Raw genomic sequence first — 20,055 nt, 5'->3', positions numbered from 1 at the left:
GTCGGGCTCACTGGGTAGTGATCAATGGCTCCATGTCTAGTTAGCAGCCAGTATCAAGCGGAGTGCCCCAAGGGTTGGTCCTGGAGCCGGTTTTGTTCATTATCTTCATTAACAATCTGGAGGATGGTGTGGATTGCACCCTCAGCAAGTTTGCAGAGGACACTAAACTGGGAGAAGAGGTAGATACGCTGGAGCATAGGGATAGGATACAGAGGGACCTAGACAAATTAGAGGATTGGGCCAAAAGAAATCTGATGAGGTTCAACAAGGACAAAGTGCAGAGCCCTGCACTTGGAATGGAAGAATCCCATGCAACGCTACAGACTAGGGACCGAATGGCTCGGCAGCAGTTCTGCAGAAAAGGACCTAGGGGTTACGGTGGACAAGAAGCTGGATATAAGTCAACAGTGTGCCCTTGTTGCCAAGAAGGCCAATGGCATTTTGGGATGTATATGTAGGGGCATTGACAGCAGATCGAGGGACGTGATCGTTCCCCTCTATTTGACATTGGTGAGGCCTCCTCTGGAGTAGTGTGTCCAGTTTTGGGCCCCACACTACAAGGAGGATGTGGAAAAGTTGGAGAGAGTCCCGTGGAGGGCAACAAAAAGGATTAGGGGACTGGAGCACATGACTTATGACAAGAGGCTGAGGGAACTGGGATTATTTCCGAGGGGGGCTAGATTAGATCAGGGGTTCTCACCTGTGTCATGAACAGCTCAAATTGGGAGGTGGGGCCTGACCACATTTGCTTTCTTTATGGCTGATGGGATGGAGTCACAAACTTTTTCTGTTTCAACATAGGGTCAGGTTGAACGCCGCTGGATAAAATTATGTAAAAGATTTTTCTTCTCCTGTTTCTGTAATGTTGCGCGTATTCTTCAAATACATAGAAGACTTCAATCTCCAAGGCTGTCAACACAGCAACTATTTTACAGATACAATTATTTTAAATTAAGAAAAGCACAAAATGTTCAAGGCCTAAAAACACCAGGATTTTAGGGGATGTTGGGAAGCTGGTGATGTAGGACTCTTAACAATAAAAACATTGGGACCTGTTGTTGGCACACAGCACAAGCAACTATCAGATAAAAACTGATAGCCTGAATCTATACACTTTATGAGGACTTGAAAATGTGGACTTGAGAGTTAGAGGTAGTTTTCAAAGTTTTGTGAAAGACTAGGAAATGGAAGAGAAACCAGCACTGAAAAAGAAGGGATCTGGTGGAAGGATTTAGTGGAATTTTACTATTTTCAAAATAAATTTGATCTTCTAAAAAGACTGTCTTCCAACAGAGCTTGCTAAATCTGCTTCTCTAACCTGAATTTTCTAACATGTACATTGCATATGTTGGTCAAGAACATTTTGTATTCACATTTCTTATTCACATGCATCAAACCATGTTATTGTAAAGAATCTAAACTACACCGGTGCAACAGATCATACCAAATGGTAGGATTAAAGAATTTAAACTGTAACCTTTTTGGGCCAGGTACTGAATCATCTTACGTGTTTGTAATGCACCTAGTACGATGACACCTGCTGATTAAAAGTGATTCCAAGATCCTGATTGGAGCATAGGGGTCCAACTGTAATATAAATATCTAATAATGGTCTTGCCACTCATCCTGCATTTTTAATATTCCCCCAACTATCCTCTCCTGTGTTAACAAAATACCTTTTATGATACAACACACATTTACAGACACAAGCCATCTAGACTTTCATTTTCATACCATAGGTTCAACAGTCTGTTCACCAGAATTCATAACACTGATAATCAGTTCTCCACGGATTTGTCTTGGTAACAGGAACTGGAGTCATGTATGTGTAAACATGGAGGATAGCAGCTGTTTTGGAAGGGTGCTCCTGTCCCATTAGAGGATTGGGAACCAACAAAACATATTCCTAAATGGCCTCTGTTGCAAAATCCATTGCTATTAAGAATAGAAGAACAGCCATACCTGGTCACACCAATGGTTCATCCAGCCCCGTACCCTCCCTCTGACAGTAGCCGGTGCAAAATACTTCAGAAGAAATAACCAGAACAGGGCAATTAGAGTGATCCATCCCATTATCCAGCTTCTAGGAGTCTAGAGGTTTCAGGACACAGAGTCAGGGTTTGCATTCCTGACCATCTTGGCCAATAGCAGTTGATGGACCTATCCTCCATGAACTTATCAAGTTTTTTCAAGCCAGTTGTACTGCTGGCCTTCACAACAACCCCGGGCAATGAGTTCCACAGATTGACTGTGTGTTGTGTGAAGAAATACGTCCTTACGTTTGTTTTAAACCTGCTGCCTGTTAATTTCATTGGGTGACCCTGGGTTCTTGTGTTAGGTGTTCGTTCAGCTTTCTAGCTGCATTTTTTTTTTTTAAAAAAAGGGGCCTTAACTTACTGACCCCCAAAAAAGCAAATAAAAAGAACACAAACTATATTATTTTAAAAATACCATGATTTTTAATGAAACTGCATGATGGGCGGGGGGGGGGGGCGCACTCATGAGTTTTAAACTGCTGTGGTTGGTCATACTGAAGAGTCATCTCAATAGAGAACAGCAGCACAGATGCTTTGACTATTTGAGCTCATGGTGCAGATGTAGAGAAGGCAACGGACAATGGTTCTTTGTGCTTCATTCTGGTAGCCCAGAGCAGCAAAAAGGGCAGTCATCTCTGATGAGCTGTGATGATTACTGAGAAGGGGGAGCATTATGCTTCACTTTATTTTCATACAGAAAATGATCGAGTATTATTTTTGCCCACAATATAGTTACAATAGCTTTACTCTTTTAGTAAAGTACTCGGGAGTACTCTAGAAAATGAATGTTTAGCACCCTGCATAGGTACCGAAACACTAATGAAGGAGACAGAGGTTTAATGATACAGGACTGTTCCTAGTGCAGTACAATAAAATGTATTGGTAGTAACTTTCCACTCATCAGCTTCCATGTCTAATTTTATTGGACAGCCTAAAACAACAGAATGCTGGTATTATAAGTATTTTTTTTACCGCATCCATAGCACAAACATGACCGTCTACCCTCCCCCCCCCAATGATGGATTTTGTTAATGGACTCCTTCTGTGCAGGAGCTAAAGACGACAACCACAAAGCTGCCTCACAGGCTTAGGGTAGGGGGCAAGGCTGCAGCATTGCAGGGATTCCAGATAGCATGGGGAGACTACAATAATTAAGAGATGACCCCAGGTCTGTCTTAGTTATGGCAGGCTTTTCCAGATCCTGGAACAGCCTGGGATCCACAGGTCACAGAGGGGGCACCTTTGTCCTCCCCATGTCTTGTCTTGGCTGTGAGTTCATGCTGCTCCTCTTGGGGGAGACAGCACAGAATTTCACCCATTGTGACCTGGTCTACCCTAGAAAGTTAATTACATCCTTCAGGAGTGTGAAATATCTACACCCGAATGGAGTAGTTGAGCTGCCCTAACCCTCACTGTAGACACGGCTAGGTCAATGGAAGAATTCTTCTATCGACCTAGCTACCGCCTCTCTTGGAGGTGGATTACCTGCACAGATGCGGGAACCCCTCCTGTTGGCATAGGTAGTGCCTACATTGAAGCATGACAGATGCGCAGCAGTGTGGTGCAGCTGTGCTGCTGTAGCATTTTAAGTGTAGATAAGTCCTGTGTGTTGTGCTGAACCAGCTTTTCCTTTACACAATTGTACATATTTTACACAGTACTCAAATGACGTCATACGAAATCCAGAGATAATTGCATAAATGTATTCAGTGAAAAATATTAAGACAGAGACCATTTTTTGGTGAAAAATCCACTTTGCGGATGCCAGAGTGATAAACCATTCCTTTATGTGCATGTGGCCGTTGTAAAGAGCTAGAACTTTATAGTGGCTTGAGTTAAAACAATAGTGGTCTGTCTCCTTTTATGTTGACTAACAGTCTGGTAATTATAATATTCAAGCAACTATAATGTTTTCAGAATTTGGTAGAATCTAAGTTGCTCAATTTTAGCGTGCTTGCAAATCCAAATGCAGAAGTGGTGGTGTTTGTATACTGTATGCGTGCATATGTACTCATTAACTTTTTCTGGTCTCTAATTGTAACCAAAGCAATACAACAGCAATTCTTCAGTAAAAGGTGATATCCAGGTAGTCGGATCACAACAAAATTTTAAATCACTTCAAAAAGCAACCTCTCTCATAACATTGCTAACAGCATTAATGAACAGTGAAGTGTGAAAAATGTAGATTCTTTATTCTGCTGTTTAGATACAGAATAAAATGTGACTTTTCAGAAAATAAAACTATAGTTGCAGCATCGGTAGCTTCCAATTGGCTTTTGAGGATAAAGTACATGCACTTTTTCCAGTTATTTTATTGCACATCATCATGTACAGTCATACTTGGTGTTTTTATTTACATGTGTTTTGGCAATGTCTATTTTCCCCCTCAAAATACATTATTTTGTACAAACAAAACCGTAAATGTTTCACACAAACTGCCACAATACAAGTCAGAAAGGATATATATTCTATTCACTCTTCTCTAATAGTTTTTTAGATGCAACTTAATTTTCGCCCTGGGAGTCAAATTTCTCCCAGTGCAGTCTGTTGTCAACCATGGACACCCAAACTGCTGGCACCAAGAAGCTAATACAGCAAGTAACCATCTGCTGCGCATGAGACCCACCTCCAATGTGGAACTATACCACCTGCAATCAGTGAGCAGGCACACAGGAAGGAGACCAATGTGCTTTTGTTAACCAGTTTGATTCAACATTGATTACCACGTCAGTGTAATGGTTCATATGCTTAATTGAAAAACAGTATACCATTAATATATTATTTCACAAAACATATCTCTATATCAAAGATCTATTACAAATAAACTAGGCATTCCAAATACAATTACACACTTGCACCTCAGGAATGTTCGTAAAAAGCGTTACAAGGACTTCGTTGTGTAATGTGCCATTTAGAGTGCCCGTTAATTATCCAGATACATAAGAAAGTTTCATACAGTTGTATTTTTCTGCATTCTTTTTTATTGGATAGCAACATACCTTAGTGTGCATTTCCTACAGCATTTTGCAGTGCAGAAAACTTTCCAGTGGTCCCCACAGATTAAAGGGTGTGATTTGGAAATGAAGCAATTTTAGCTTGTTATATTATGTATAAGTGGATTTTTACACATTAACTTGTTAAAAGATCTGTTCAAATAGTATATTAGTAAATAGTGATTAGTAATCTAAAACTGGTTAAATATCTGCACAAAAAAGATACTTTAAGTGTGTCTTTGGGGACTCTCTATGAAACATATTTTGGTCTGATGCACAGTAAGATTATTCTCCAAGAGGCCGATCTTCTGAAGTGTTTTTTTAAAAGTATATTGCTTCATCCAGTATTTATTTAAAAGGGTTTTCTTGTACTTCTATTTATATTTGCATAAAAATGTAAATTAAATGTAAATACAAATACACTTATTTAGATTGACTCCATTTTGCTGGAAGGAACTGGTGCTGTAGCTTTGCTTGAATATATTCCTTTTTTAAAATCTGAAAGACATTTTGCCCCTCCAGAATTAAACACACAAAAAACTAACAGTAGAGCAACACTGAAGTTATCAAGCTCAAGGGCCAGAAATTCATCTTAAACTGCTGCCTTTTTATAGTTGACAATATTTTTAGTTAAGCACTTAGCTATGTACATCGAGACCCGCACTTATGTTCAATAGTCACATTAATTTGTGTAAAAAGAGTTATTTTGCTTTTAAGGCTTATTGTTTTCCTTCAGTTTAAAAAACCAAAACCAAAACCCCAGTTCTCTTCTGGGCAAATGTTCATTACTATGTATAATTGAGAATGAGATGAAAATGCCCACAGTGGGCAAACTATGACAGTAGTTCATAGATAATAAAAGATCATGAAGCTGTATCATAAACATCCAACTAATTGCCCCTGGAGCAAAGATATTTTGCTATCATAAAATTGTAACCAGTCTAGTCCCACCCAGGAAGTTTGAATAAAATTTGTAGACTTCTCAAAGTTTAAACACTTGTCCTGTCTCAAACATTTTGAGCATTTTCAATATAACTCTAAATTCATAGATGTGATGTCACATTACTTGAATCATAAGTTTCTGATTTTATCCACTATGAGTCACCCCCCCCCCCCCGTCTCATTGAATTTTTGGATAGCAATGCATTCGTAGAATAAGCAGTGAATGGCCCCCCAAAGTACCTTTTTTTGTACATTTGTAACTTGTTCTAGATGTATCAATTTTCTCTAGTTGCATCTGTACAGTTCTGTAAGTTAAACTAGACGTTTAAATGGGTATTAAAAAAAATCTAGTTGTATATCAACATGCCCAGCAAATTAATGCACACACTACTAAGTAGCGCTACATCCAATTTTTCTACATAAAATTAAAACCAACTTCTTAAAAAATTGTGAGAACTTTTCACTTTTTAAAATAAAAACTTTATTACAAGGATTCTGAGAGATGTAAATTAAAACTTATAACGAATGGAAACCCCCCCCCCCCCCCCAGTTTTGAACAGATGCTGATTCCTCATCTGAATTTTTATTCCCAGGCAAGTAGATTGTTAGTTCACAGAAATGTAAACTCTCTATATCAGGGAAATAAGTGATGTGCATCAAGGGTCTCCCAAGGCAATAGCTGGCAATTATTGTATATTTAAGATCACAAATCTGGGAGACCTAACCAGGCTACAAACAAGACTTCAAATAGTAGAAAATTTTAATATGAAGTTTCCTCTGTAAAAGTCATTTGCATAAAAGCTCAGAAACAACACTTATTTACTACTGTGTTTTCACCATTTAATTCTCTGCATTCGTGTTGCTACGATCATCCACAGGGATCGAGATCACAGGTAAAGAGCCCTGGTATTTGAAATGGCTATTTCTCAGTAATCTAGTACAACAGGTTTTATTATTTTGTACTTTCTGTAGTCATTAGGAAATGATCCAGCTTGATCTTTGGCTTTTCAGAAGTTGTACTCCCCTGAGCTAGGTGATAATGACAGACTACAGAAGTACAAAAAAAGTTACATAAAGAGTATGTCAAATAGGAAATAAAGCAATCTGAAAGAAAATCTTTGTGACGCCGGATGAAAAAAATCGGTCCCTTGCTTCATATACACAAACAATATAATCCAGTAGTAATGTGTGCTTATACAAAATAGAAGAGAGTCACAAGATGTGTGACACCGAATCAGGTGCTTTAAGTAATGAATGGCAAATTTCAATGAGATTTACTGTGACGTCAAAATGGTTCAACAAAGAATCAAACTGGTTTCTCTGGGTATACCATCACATGATTTACCAATATACTGGCATCTTTGCTCTTTTGCTGTGAGCTGACAGTGATTATTTTAGAGAAAGAAAAAGTAACGTGTGGAATTAGTAATGCAGATGCTAAAAGGCAAGTGGCAAGACTACAAGAAGAATGCTTCAAATAATACTACTTTGTTCCCATCTCTACTCTACCTACCCCCAAGGTAAAGGCCAGAATGACCAAAAGCCAATTTAATAGTAGTGTGCAGAATGTCAGCCGACAAACAACATAAATACAAGTCATGTGTTATCTGTGGTCACGTTTTTCAGGGTTAGTCCAGTAACTCAAGACTTTACATTCTTCTGTCTTTGTTTGTTTATTTTAATTAAACACGTAATGGTTAATAAACAGACATAGTCCAGAGTTAGTAGGTTGATATTATAACATTTATTAAAATAATGCTATGGGTTAATAGAAACAGCAAAGAACCAAAGAATTAAAATGCAAGCTATGTAAAAACCCAACTAAAACCCAAATATGTCTAATGTATTCATCCAGTAGCTAACTAAAAGCCCAAGAAAGACAACACTCCCAATATAATAAAGTACTGCAAAACAATTGGCAATTTTCAGTTATCAAAATTGTGGGTTTTGCATTTTTGTATCCTTTTTTTCTCAATCAGGAAAAAAACTGAATGTTTTATATAACATACATATAAAACAAGATAGAAAAATACATTATAAACTTGTAACAATGGCTGTAAATACATTATCTTACATGTTTCTCATAGGCAATAGGTTGGTTATGATACATACACAGCATGAAAATACTAAGATAATAAAGAATAGACAAATACATGTCATCTGTACTGTTACATACAAGCGACACTCCCATCTACCCACTCTAAAAAAATTACATAATACTGTCAGAAAGAAGTCTTAAAACTACATATTTTAATAAAGAAAAATTCAATAAAGAATTATAATACTGAGAACCAAGGCATTCAGAGATTTCAAAAGTCATGCTTTTTTTTTAAGTTGATCCAAAATTTTGTCAACTATGTTTTCAAAAGTTTGTTCATTCAGAGCAAACGTTACTATTACATGTCACACTTCTATTTCATACACTTAACTTTCCCCATTTGATAAACATCTAAAATGTCCAGGTTTATCATAGTTGAGATGAAATCTGGATCAAATACTGGTATTGTTTTAGCAAATCTCTTTTCAAATGTTTGAGTGTCGCAGGTTTATTCAACCAACCAAACAAATCAAAATGGCACAGCATATATACTGTAAATTAAGTCAAAACAACTGTATGTGTAACAGGAAGACAAAGCTGGTGGCACGATAAACAAAAGCTAGCTGAATACAAAAGGATGAATGTCTATTGCATAGTAAATAAACTGATAATTGTTTCCAGGTGAGACAAGATGTTAGATGAGGTCACCATACAGGTGCTTAAACCATAAGCCCTCTTTCTTAGCTTACTATTGACCTTTGATTTGGAAGCTATGAAGGTTTGCAGGAGGAGAATAAGTTGACAAGAGGGAAAATAAATTATCACCTGATATTTGCCAAGTCTAATACTGAGCCATTAGCAAACTGATACTTGCTCAATATTTTCAGAATTCAACACTTTCAAAAAAGCTTCTCAGCTGTTATGCTGGTCTAGCTAGATTAATTTCATGTGGCGCTTAAAGATAATACTGAACTATAGATGAATTTTTAAAAAAATAGTTGATGAGTCTTTCCTGCTTTTCTTTTGAATAAAAAGCAACAAACAATCAATATTAATCAAGCAGGGGCTGATGAGAAATGAATATCTTATACACTATTTGACACCGTGGGAGCTGCTTACAAAATACTGGGACATGCTTAGGTCAGACTTAAAAAAAGTTAAACATGTTCAACTTCATTATCCACCAAACTTTTTTCTGTGGACAAGTATAAGGTCTGATATACTTGTCAATATTTCAAATCAAGACAACTCCACGCCATCCCCTGAACAAAAAGGAGCACTTGCTGCCTTATAAACATTTGTCAACTAATGCTCTGATTTAGAATGAGTCAGAACCCTTTGGTTTAGATTGAGCAAGTACATGAAACAAAATGTGTGTTAACTATGGTTTGAGATGGTGAAAATGTTGCAAGACTAATGGGGGCCAGCATTTGATAGAAAAATCATCCAACATTTCACATTATAAGATTTGGCAAAGTTGCATCATGCTAATATGGCAAAAATCAGGTATTTCAAACGGTCAACTCATTTGTCTTCCTTTCCCAGCTTCTTTTCACATACTGGGCGACTAAGTGGCATGCATTAACTTGTTGTCTGAGGGAGGAGCTGATTATACAAGACATTTGACTAAATGACCATGAAGAAAATAAGGCACTTCCTTTTCTTTAGACTTATTCCAATACTTAAAAAATAAAAAAGAAAGACAAAAAGGCTCTTTTGGTCTTTTGTTTCTTGACAACCACCAGAAAAAATCATTTAATGAAATAAAGGGTTGTTTCTTTGTTCTTTTTTTCTTTTTTAATAACACTTGAAAGTATAAAATGCTACATTTCCAAAAATATATTTTTTCTGCACCAGCACCCTTGTATAGTAAAAGTATCTACTTTTTTGTTCATTTTGTTTCAATGGACTACACTTTTATCTACAATTTCATTACATGTATACAGCAAATAGGCAAGCATGGCTTTTACATCCTTAATGAAATTTTTCTATACAGGGAGGTTTAAAAAAAATATTTGAACAGTTTGCCCAGTAACGTGACACATAATGCATGTACCTTGTTCTCATGTAATCTTTTACGAAAGTTTAAATACGGTTAAAGTAATCTTAACTCAGATTTTGCTGTCATAGTGTTGCTGTTTTGTTCTTTGCATTAACATAGTTCTGAAAATTCATTGAAATCTATCTTTCATGGCACACGTTCTTTTAAAACATCCAATTTGGCAGGCAATAGAAAAAAGGCTGCAACTTTTGCCCTTTGAGGGCACTGGTAGTGACTAAACAGCAAGTCAAATTTTGAATACTTTTTGGACTCCCTTCACCAATGACATCCCTGACCAAAGGTTCATGCATGATGCATCATCACACAGTACATTCAAAGAGAGCTTTGACTTCATTATAGAAGAAAAAGATTCCTAGAAGTCGCTCACAGTAACTGCCTCTGTCATCGGGTAGTTAAGGGACATCTGTCTCCATCACTTAAGTGAGGCCTTCTTACCGTTCGTTTAGGGTGGGACACTAAAGGATGATCAGTGCTGAGGGATGAATTGGACCTTATTGCTTTACTACTATTCAGTGCAGGTTCTAGAACCACTTTCACCCAAACAGGAAAAAAAAGCTGAGTTGGAGGACAACAATTTCTTTGTCTTTTTTGTTAGATGGTAAGACGAACGGACAAGTGCCTCAGCTCGCTGCACTGAAGACAGGCAAGCAAAGGCGATTACCAGTTAACTGATCAGCAGGCAGGCATGGTCAGGTCATCATTGGGTGAAGAGTTCAGAGGTCAGAAGGTCATAGGTTAGTTGCCGGTGGCGGCTGGGTGGTTAGAAACAAAAACAAAAACAAAAAATCAAAATAAAAAAACAAAAAAGAGAAAGAAAAGATAGAGAAGAGATTAGTTTCAGCTAGTGACGGCTTAATGACAACATGAAAACTAATCACAACTAATAAAAAAACAAGCATGTTTAATTCTGACGCACTGATTGACACCATCTACAGAATGCAATAAAATCATGACAGCCTTGTATCATGATTTGAACATGTGAAGGAGAAGCCCACTCCCACAAAACTGGTTAACAGGAAAAAATAGAAATTAAATACAACTAACAACTAATGGTTAGTAGCAGTCGATGAAGGAAACTGGAAAACAAAAACAATGAACAGTTTTTGGAACTTGGTAAAAGAATTTTGAAACAGTCAGCGCAAAGAATCAGTATCTGACTGCTATTAAGCATTAGTATTTCCCCAGGTGCAAGCATTAAAGCAACTATTAATGATGGATGTGATTATTAATAACTGTTTGTTAAAAGAAATGAATCTAAGGAATCTGAATTTTCATAAACAATTTGGGTTAACATAAACTATGGGCCAAACAAGGTTTCTTTTGTTCAATAAAATTTTTATTGCTTTTCAATTATTCTATTTACAAACAACATGGAATTTCTTGGCCTCATGATACAAAGCAATACTAAACTGTGGTCTAGCAGTGTAGGCATCATCATGGAAACCAGGTAAAGGCTAAGCCTATTACTTTAGCCAGCATTTTCCTGTTGAAAATACTATTTTACACATAGGACACTTTTAAAATGCACTTGCATGTAAACACTGTAAAAGTCTTGCCATTTTAAATTCTATACTTCAAAAGCTCTAAGTACATCAAAAAATAGAGAAAGTATCTAATTGACACTAATAAGGCATTTTAAAACTACAGACAGCTTTCTTTATTCATTTTCAAAGCTAATACTCTGCAAATACAATAAAATCTGACATTTCATATACATTCCTGCTTTATATTTTTATATTTTAAAAGAAGCCACCTGTAAATACTATTTTCTTTTGCAAAAAACAAACAAAAAAACCACAAACAAAAACAAAAAAATTACAGTAAAACATAAAAAAGTTCTCAAGTGGAAAGTTATCATTCCCAATGTTCTTGAGCTGTTCCTTCTTTAATCATTCTCTTTCACATTCTCCTTCACCAAACTTGGTCCACTTAACAGTAGTACAATTTTTAAGACTTGTTCAACAGCTTAATCATATCTAATAAATTCTGAGGTTTGATAGAGTTTTTGTACTGTTGCCATTCTGACTAAGGCAGAGGAGATGAAAGTGAGAAAGGTATTCAGTGCAAAGTCAGATTTGTGCCATTTCATAAAATGAAATCCAGTAGGTGTAATGTTCACAGATAGCATATTTTTAATGATCTGTATCATGGGTTGATTTACCTTCACATAATAAAAATGGTTTCTATGGCCTATCATTTAGGATACAGTTTATAAACACTAAAAAATTACTACTGTAACTTAAATGAGACCACATGTTCCCTGAACTTCTTCAAAATTCTGCTAAGTGGGATTTTGTTTAAATTAAAACTGCTGTTGCAAATATAAGCAAAAAAAAAAATAAAATAAATATTTAATGTGGCACCATCTCACCACTTTACAGGTATACGAAAAAACCACAGAATCTTAAAGCATTTTTGATACTGATTGCAATTTTGATTAAAATGGTATTAAAATTTTATATATAAATTATGTGACAGTTGGTTTTGATAAAAACATTCAGAAAAATTATCAGGATTAACATTTCTTGTGGAGTATATAATCAACGTAAGCTACCTTTTTAAGATACCAGAACACCTGTGATACATCCTCTGCCAAGTCCCTGGCCTTCTACAGTACACACAGGTTTGTCAACTGTGCAACACCATTTACAGTTTATTACAATTAAATCAGTCAGTCTCTCTATTATATGAATCAAATTCAGTTTTGGATTATTTATAGAGCGGGATCTTATTCTTAGTAGAAATTAACTATACTTGTCAACCCTTCACCAATTCTAAATGCTTGGTTATAAGAATAACACATTTACATGTTTGGGGGCTCTTGTTTTAAATGCAGTGCTTATATCTAAAAAACCATGTAAAAAACGAAAAACATACTCAAAGAGCGAACACAGTAGTACTATATAATATGAGAACCAGTTTAAAAGTCTTTTGTAATCTTAGACCCAATGAATGCATACTTATTTTAGTGATATTTAACAACTGTTTAAAATGCTTTCATGTTGAAAAAATTAATATTTCGGTTTGCTGACATTGCTTTTTAAATACCAATAATGGCAAATTAATCAAAATGTGTGTCATGAATTGCACAGAAGGTGCACATGGCAAGTGTTGATCAATTTCTGGTATTTTAATTTACAGCAAATTTTTAAAACTTGCATTAACCTCCTCTATGTAAAATATTTGTAGTATGCCAAAAGGTATTCTTTCCAAAACCTACCCCTCTTCTAAATCTTCAAAGAGTGTGCACTGATAGTCTGCTTTTTAAAATTTGAAATAAAATGAAGGACAGTCTTTAAAAATATCTTTGCGCAACTTATGGTTTGTAATGTAAGTTGCTAAGGGTAATTAAGAACTCTATTCATCAGAAATTATCAGCATAGTTTTAATATAAAAAAATATACAGGTCACAGAACCATGTATGGTCTCCATGAGAGAATAGCTCTGTGTATTCTTCTTTAAAACATACAAATTAATTTTGAAGAGCTATACATATGGACAATTTACCATCAAAGAAGTGGCTGTGTTTCAGTAGAAGGTGAGGTGATTCCAATATTTATTATTTTCAGTTCAATGATTTATAGTTGCAACCATTGCCAAGGCAGCTGAACAGCTGACACGAATTAAAAACAACAAAATTAGTAAATACTACATTGGTCTATTGAAATAAAGTAACCAATAGATTAAAAAAACTCCATGCCCTGTTACAATGATTTAGTCACCAGCTGTTCCACGGAAATATCTGCCTAAACAAATAAGCTTTTCAACTGTGGCATGAAGGACACCAAATCTGGACTCTGAGAGACCATCAGTAGGAGCAGATTCTAGAGACATGGGCCTTGTATAGAAATGCCCTGCTGCCCATCTTTCAACGAACAACCACCACCTAGCAGACTGTAACCACTGTGATGGGATATAAGGGGAAATGCAATTTTTCAGATAACTGTATAGTTTTTATATATCAGCTTTTGCCTTTTATAAAGCATTAAAAGGTAAAGGCAATACATAAAATATAATAAATAACTTAGAGAGCCCCTTTCTCCGATATTGGTGTCCATGGTGTCCTCCTTGTATATGGTAATCTGACACAGATCTTAACGAATCAACAGAATGAGAGAGGTGGAGTGTAGGCTAAATTCTATATTAGGAGTAGACATGCCTGTCACCTGAATTTGGCCTTAAGTATATCAAATCAAGGAAACCTGTGGATATCCTATTTTGCTGAGAATAGGTCCTTAGAATAACAACACTTAGCAATTTCAAAACACTTTGCATCTTCAAAAGCATTGTACAAACATTAATCCCCACAACACCCCATGAGGTAGGGAATTATCATCATCCTTATTTTATAGATGGGAAAACACACAGAAAGGTTAAGCGACTCACACAGGGAGTCAGTGGCAGAGCTGGGATAAGAGGTGGGTGTTCCAGTGCTCAACCTGCACTGCTTCCTAGTCAACAGCCCAATGTCAATAAACCGAAAAAATCACTTTTCTCAATAAGCTTAAGTAATTCATTCAAGGGTCCAAGGGCATACACAGATGGTAAGTTACATTTGATGAACAGGAGAAAAATGAAGATTTATTTTCCATTCATTGGTTAGTTAAGAGAGATGTCCAAATACTGGATGTCATCTCACCAACAGGACTTCAAAAGTTGCTTCTTCTTCAGAAAATGTATTTTAGCAGCAAATGACAAATACCAAGAAATCCATTTTGGCAAAAGAACATAAAAGAATATTGCCTTTACTGACTCAAACCCAACAAACTTTTGAAGTATTATCTTCACAGTCCTTATTTTGTTGAATTAAGTTAGATATCTGAGAACATGAATCTTCTTTAGAGTTATACAGTACAGTGGCTCAAATAGTTTATTAGAAAAAAGGAATCTAAATCTTCAGTTTTCTCCAGACAGAGGGCATTTATTTCTTTACTTCCTTCTCATTAAGCACCCATCCATTCATTTTATTTTTGCAACACCAATCTGATATTTCCACACCAATTAAAAGAGCAAGTTTGAAGGGAAAACCAATTAATTAATGTAGCACTAAACTCTTATTTCCTGATAAAGCTGAATCTTATATAGTTCTTATAAAGGAAATCAGTTATAGCATTTTAAACTTATCACATGATTTATATATTTTAATAGATGGGAAAGCTAAAGAAGTTTACACAATGTCTTTAAAATTGCAAGCGTTTCCAAAGCTCTAAAATAGTCACTATTTAGATTTTTGAGAAAAAAATATTAATGAATGGGTCAAATATGGTATTTGGTTAACCAGCTGTGGTGTTGCAAATTTCATGTACACTCAAAGCATTTCTTATAAAAAAGAACTGCAGAACTAAACTAACCTCGGTCTGCGGTCACAATCCTTTGGTAAGGATGGACACGCATATCGTGCCTTCGAACTTTAGTAGCCACCGCACCTAGTTAAATTGCAATTACCAAGACAAAGTTAGAAAACATTCAAAGATAAACATTAACAGCAGGTTTAGCAAAATGGATTTAAGTGATCATTTACTACAAAATTCATTTTAAGAAAGCAACAAGTTAAGGCACAGTAGTTTCAAATCTTAACTTTAATATATGAAGTATATCTGTGCAGATTAATATTGCATTTATTTCAAACATCCTGGCCTTAACCTGTTTAATCCACTCATTTTCAATCCCAACATTACAGTATTTCATGAAATCTAATTAGATCCAAGAACATTTAAGCTTTACTAGTCACATATTCACTGAAGTGCCTTTCTTGCAGCAGCACTACTTTAAATAATGCCATTTTTAATACTGACAATTATTTGCTACCTTAAGACCACTTCCAGTTTCTATCATTAAAAAAAGTTTTAAAGCAATTCTTCATGCCTACAGATGTAGTTTTAAACTTTAAGTCAATAAAGTATGAACTGCAATGAATTAGGTGATTAGTAAAGCACACAGAATAGAACACTTAGCAGTCAGTATACTACTATACACTCATAAATTACAGCTACTTTGTAATAGAGACTAAACCAAATTAATAGCACTATTTTATTTTATATCTATGTGCAAAAAAAGTGCAAGTAAGTCACTGACTGCTAGGCTACTTTTTTTCAAGACTGCTGAAACTAAGCATTTGTTAAATTCAGATCTGATGAGGGTTCAGTTAAGACCGTTCTTGAATTCTTAGCCTTTCGTTGGGAAAGCCATACCTACAGATAAAAGGAAGGGAATTAAAAATTAGTTGCCAACTAAGATTTGACACTCATACCGACTTTCCCATAACAACCACCATCACCCCCCATTTGTAATTTTTAAGGGAATTGCTTTAATATTCCTAAATAGTTCACCATAAAAATGGGCAAAATATACACATATATATTGGAAGTTAAAACTCAACAACGAACCATTTCAAATATATCAGTTCTGTCAGCAACGCACAGGTTACTTTCAATTTCATTGCTCAAATGATAGAGCACATATAAGAATCAGTAATTCTAGATTGCCCAGGTTACTTTGTATTATAATTGAAGTTCTTTAGTGAAAACTCATTCTCAGTTGTCAGCCAAAAGGGCATGTGCTTAGACAGCCCTACTCCACATTATTTTTTTGTGCTCTAAGCAACACTGACTGTGCAGGAAGGATTCTGATACATGCACTTTTTTTTTTTTTTTTTTTAGTAATTCTCCCCTTCCCCATTCTTCTTATATAAAAACCTTGCCTGAAATTCATAAAAACTCTCTGCATTGTATCAAATTATTACCATGCAGTGACACACTGCATCATTATTTCTTTACTGCTCAACTACATCAGACAGAGAGATTTGTTACTGGACTTAGCCGGTGGCTACAATGATACCTACCCCAGTGAAACTACCTCAATAGACCCTGTAAGTGCCAGCACAGAGGATTCATAGGTGGAAAAAACAACATGCACAGAGTTGCAGGAGAAATTATTAATAAAATGGAAAAGATTACCAAAAAGGTATAAAGTTACACGGTTACTAATTTATCATCATTTTTTGGCTACTTCAGAGATTACGCAATAGAAATAAGCTATTCTTGACTGCATTCTTTTGACCAATTAAATGTTTTAAAAAAATGACTAGTGCTAAAATTGAAAATAAATGACTAAATACAAAAAAAGTACATTTTCCTATCTACAATGCCGAAAGGACATGTAAGCACACATGCATACACACATACACAGAGCATCTACTAGTATTCACTTCACTGAGCATTGGCTTTTTGTGTTTCTTTCAACAAGATATTGACTTAGAATCTTAGTGTCCAACGTTCATTAGAGACTTTTAGAATTTGTGTAAATCAATAACTTCTGCTGAACAAACTTTAAAGATCAAAGTCTTATAAGTCAACAAAATCATGCAGCACCAAGGTCATATACAATTCAGTAAAAGAACCAGAGAGGAAAGATTATTCAAATTCTGGAGGGAGTAGAGAGAAGAGAAATGGCATTGAAACAGTTTGTTTTATATTGACTGGTTAACTGCATTATAAACAGCAGATGTATTCTAGCCTTGATCTAGCATGGTCAATGGACTGAAATACCAGATATGATTAGCATTTCAGTCAACTTTATAAAAAGAAGGAGTCAGTAATGTTTCTAATTGCACTGTTCTCCAGTCACATCTTAAAAGAACTAAGTTGATTTACGGAAACTATTATTTTGTTTTCTGCTTAAAGACAGATTCATAGGTTCTTGCCACTGGATTAATTTATCAGATCTAGCAACTGAAACTATATTTTTAGTTTTTTCCAAGACTTGTTTGATACCACAAAATATTGTGCAAAATTAAAAATGATCCCCTTTAAATATTATTGTAAATTTATTTACAATTTAGGAAAGTATATTCAAGTTTTCCATTTGGGACAGTACAAAATATTTATATTAACTATGCTTTTCAATTTCTATTTGCTTTTATTCTGGTCTAAAAGAGGTTTTCATTTGATAGCACTACAAAAAACAAATGTATTGCAAATTGATTAAAACAAACACACAATTTTGTTTTAAAAAATTAAAAATGCTCCAAAATAAATATTGACCTTTCAAAGACATATGAATTTAGCAATCTATATAAAACAAATATAGAGCTGCACTTATTCAATGCACTTTTTCCAGGGCAATTTATGAGTCTTTAAATGAAACAAAATTGGGTCAGAGCTCTCTTTCAAAAACAAAGTTTCAATGAACCACTGACTCACGCTTTTCAAGTCATACAATAGTAAAAAACACAATAAGACATCCTTAGAAAAATGATCTACAATTCAGTTAATCATCTTAGTAGAGAAACTTACCTAATACGCCACTAGGTTCAATAGGATACTCAAGAATTGATGTCGCTGGTGCCAGTGTATAGGGATACTCATAGGGTGTGTAAATTAAGCCAGCTTCAGGTCCTGGAGGAACTATTGCAGCAGTTGGATGAGGAGTTCCGTTTGGCATGACAGCGGTCTGTATCTGTCTGATCAAAGGCATTATGGTAGGGCCAGCTGGCGTAGGAGTACGCAGGGCAGCTGGGGGTAGAACAGGCGCAGGCCCAGTAATAATCCTTGGAGCCTGGGCTGTCGCTGCAAGAGAAAAGGCAAGGGCTGCTACAGTAAGCAAAGAAATTTAGAAGAAAGTATGGAGATAGCAGTACAAAACGTGAAAAGAATGGGAAAAAAGGGGAAAAAAAGTAGGAAAGAAGAAAAATAAAAGGAAATCATTAGTACATGCGCTGATCACACAGTGCCAAAGCACACCATTCAAATGCAAACAGCTTTCCATTTCTCAGTGTGATTAAGTATGAACATGCAAAATAAAAAAAGCCATTATAAAACAGATTTCTAAAACAGGTTACATAGCACAAAAGCTCAATTTAAATCATGTTTCTTTTACCTATGCTTTCAAGACTGCATGAGACTGACATGCATGCAGGAGATACACGGAAAATACTCTTGTAATCATACATGGAATGTAAAATATAGTGCAACTATAGACTCCACAGATAGTCAGTTATGCAGAGTTTTCATACAAAATGGAAAATGGTTTCATAATACTTTTGTTTATATTAAAATTCTATTCAAAATACATAACCCTCCCCAGGATCATTGGGGTTAAAGGTGACCTAGTAATTGTGGGTGTCCCATTTTGATTCTTTGTGATGAATGAAACAGGTCCAAAAGGTGATATCCCCCACCCCACTTTCTCAAGAATAAAGTTTTTTTTTCCCCCTACCTCCATTTTACATTAGAAATTCATGTGTTTTTGACACTGTTTCCTGGAAGTGTAGGTTAGGGAAAAAAAGTACTTAAAAAAAAAAAAGTGGAGCTAACACATTTTAATTAAATGCTGTTTCAAATGTTTTAGCACCCAATGTAGACAGGTTTTAACTCTCGTGAGGTCAACCCTCAAGCTTAGATTTTATGGGCTTGTGTAAAAGCAGAATTGCAATGGTTTAACTTAAAGAGTGCTTTTAAAATGATTTAGTTAAACCATAGCTGGTTGGAAAATCCAAAGTTTTCCTGGAAAAAAATTCACTGGAAAAATGCCCTTTAGAATTCTTTTGACAGAAAATTTTCAGGTTTTCTGTGGAAGTTTTTGAAATGAAATAAAAATTGTATTTCATGTAGTCTTAAATTTTTTGTTTTGTTTTCTGGAAACTGAAAAATTTCTGTTTTCCATTTTTGTTTCTGGATTTTCAGGCTTTTGATAAGTCAAAATGAAAAGAAAAATTGAAAATTGTTACATTTCAAAATATCTATTCAAAATTAAAGAATGCTAGAAATTGTTCTGATGAAAAAATTGAAAATTTGAACAAGCTCTAGTTAAACTGCTGCATGGGCATTCTTATTTTGAGAGGTTTCAGAGCGGTAGCCATGTTAGTCTGTATCAGCAAAAACAACGAGGAGTCTTTTCGGCACTTTAGAGATTAACAAATTTATTTGGGCATAAGCTGTCCTCGTTTTTATTCCTATTTTGGTTTACCTTAAGTCAGTTAGAAAC

The 20,055-nt window shown here is 35.4% G+C and overlaps 1 protein-coding gene across 8 annotated transcripts in view; it reads right to left on the bottom strand.

The window, feature by feature from the left end:
• Window positions 1-6,528: 6,528 nt before the first annotated feature.
• The window catches only part of QKI (QKI, KH domain containing RNA binding), a 310,838-nt gene continuing 297,311 nt past the window's right edge, over window positions 6,529-20,055 (bottom strand). The window contains exons 7-9 of one of the 8 annotated variants that reach the window (XR_012638857.1): window positions 18,366-18,662; window positions 15,423-16,262; window positions 6,529-10,823 (exon numbers count right to left, since the gene is read on the bottom strand). Coding sequence is in view for 5 of the 8 variants with exons in the window: in XM_074948734.1 (XP_074804835.1) it covers window positions 10,807-10,823; window positions 15,423-15,497; window positions 18,366-18,662 (389 nt within the window). In the remaining 3 variants the exon portion in view is untranslated. The remainder of the gene's footprint in view (window positions 10,824-15,422; window positions 16,263-18,365; window positions 18,663-20,055) is intronic. The other 7 variants (XM_074948735.1, XR_012638859.1, XM_074948734.1 and 4 more) reach the window with 7 other exon arrangements.

Source organism: Natator depressus, chromosome 3 (genome assembly GCF_965152275.1).
Source record: "Natator depressus isolate rNatDep1 chromosome 3, rNatDep2.hap1, whole genome shotgun sequence".
Lineage (NCBI taxonomy): Eukaryota > Metazoa > Chordata > Testudines > Cheloniidae > Natator > Natator depressus.
The sequence above is the reverse complement of the archived record's forward strand: the minus strand, read 5'-3'. Positions and strand labels throughout refer to the sequence as shown.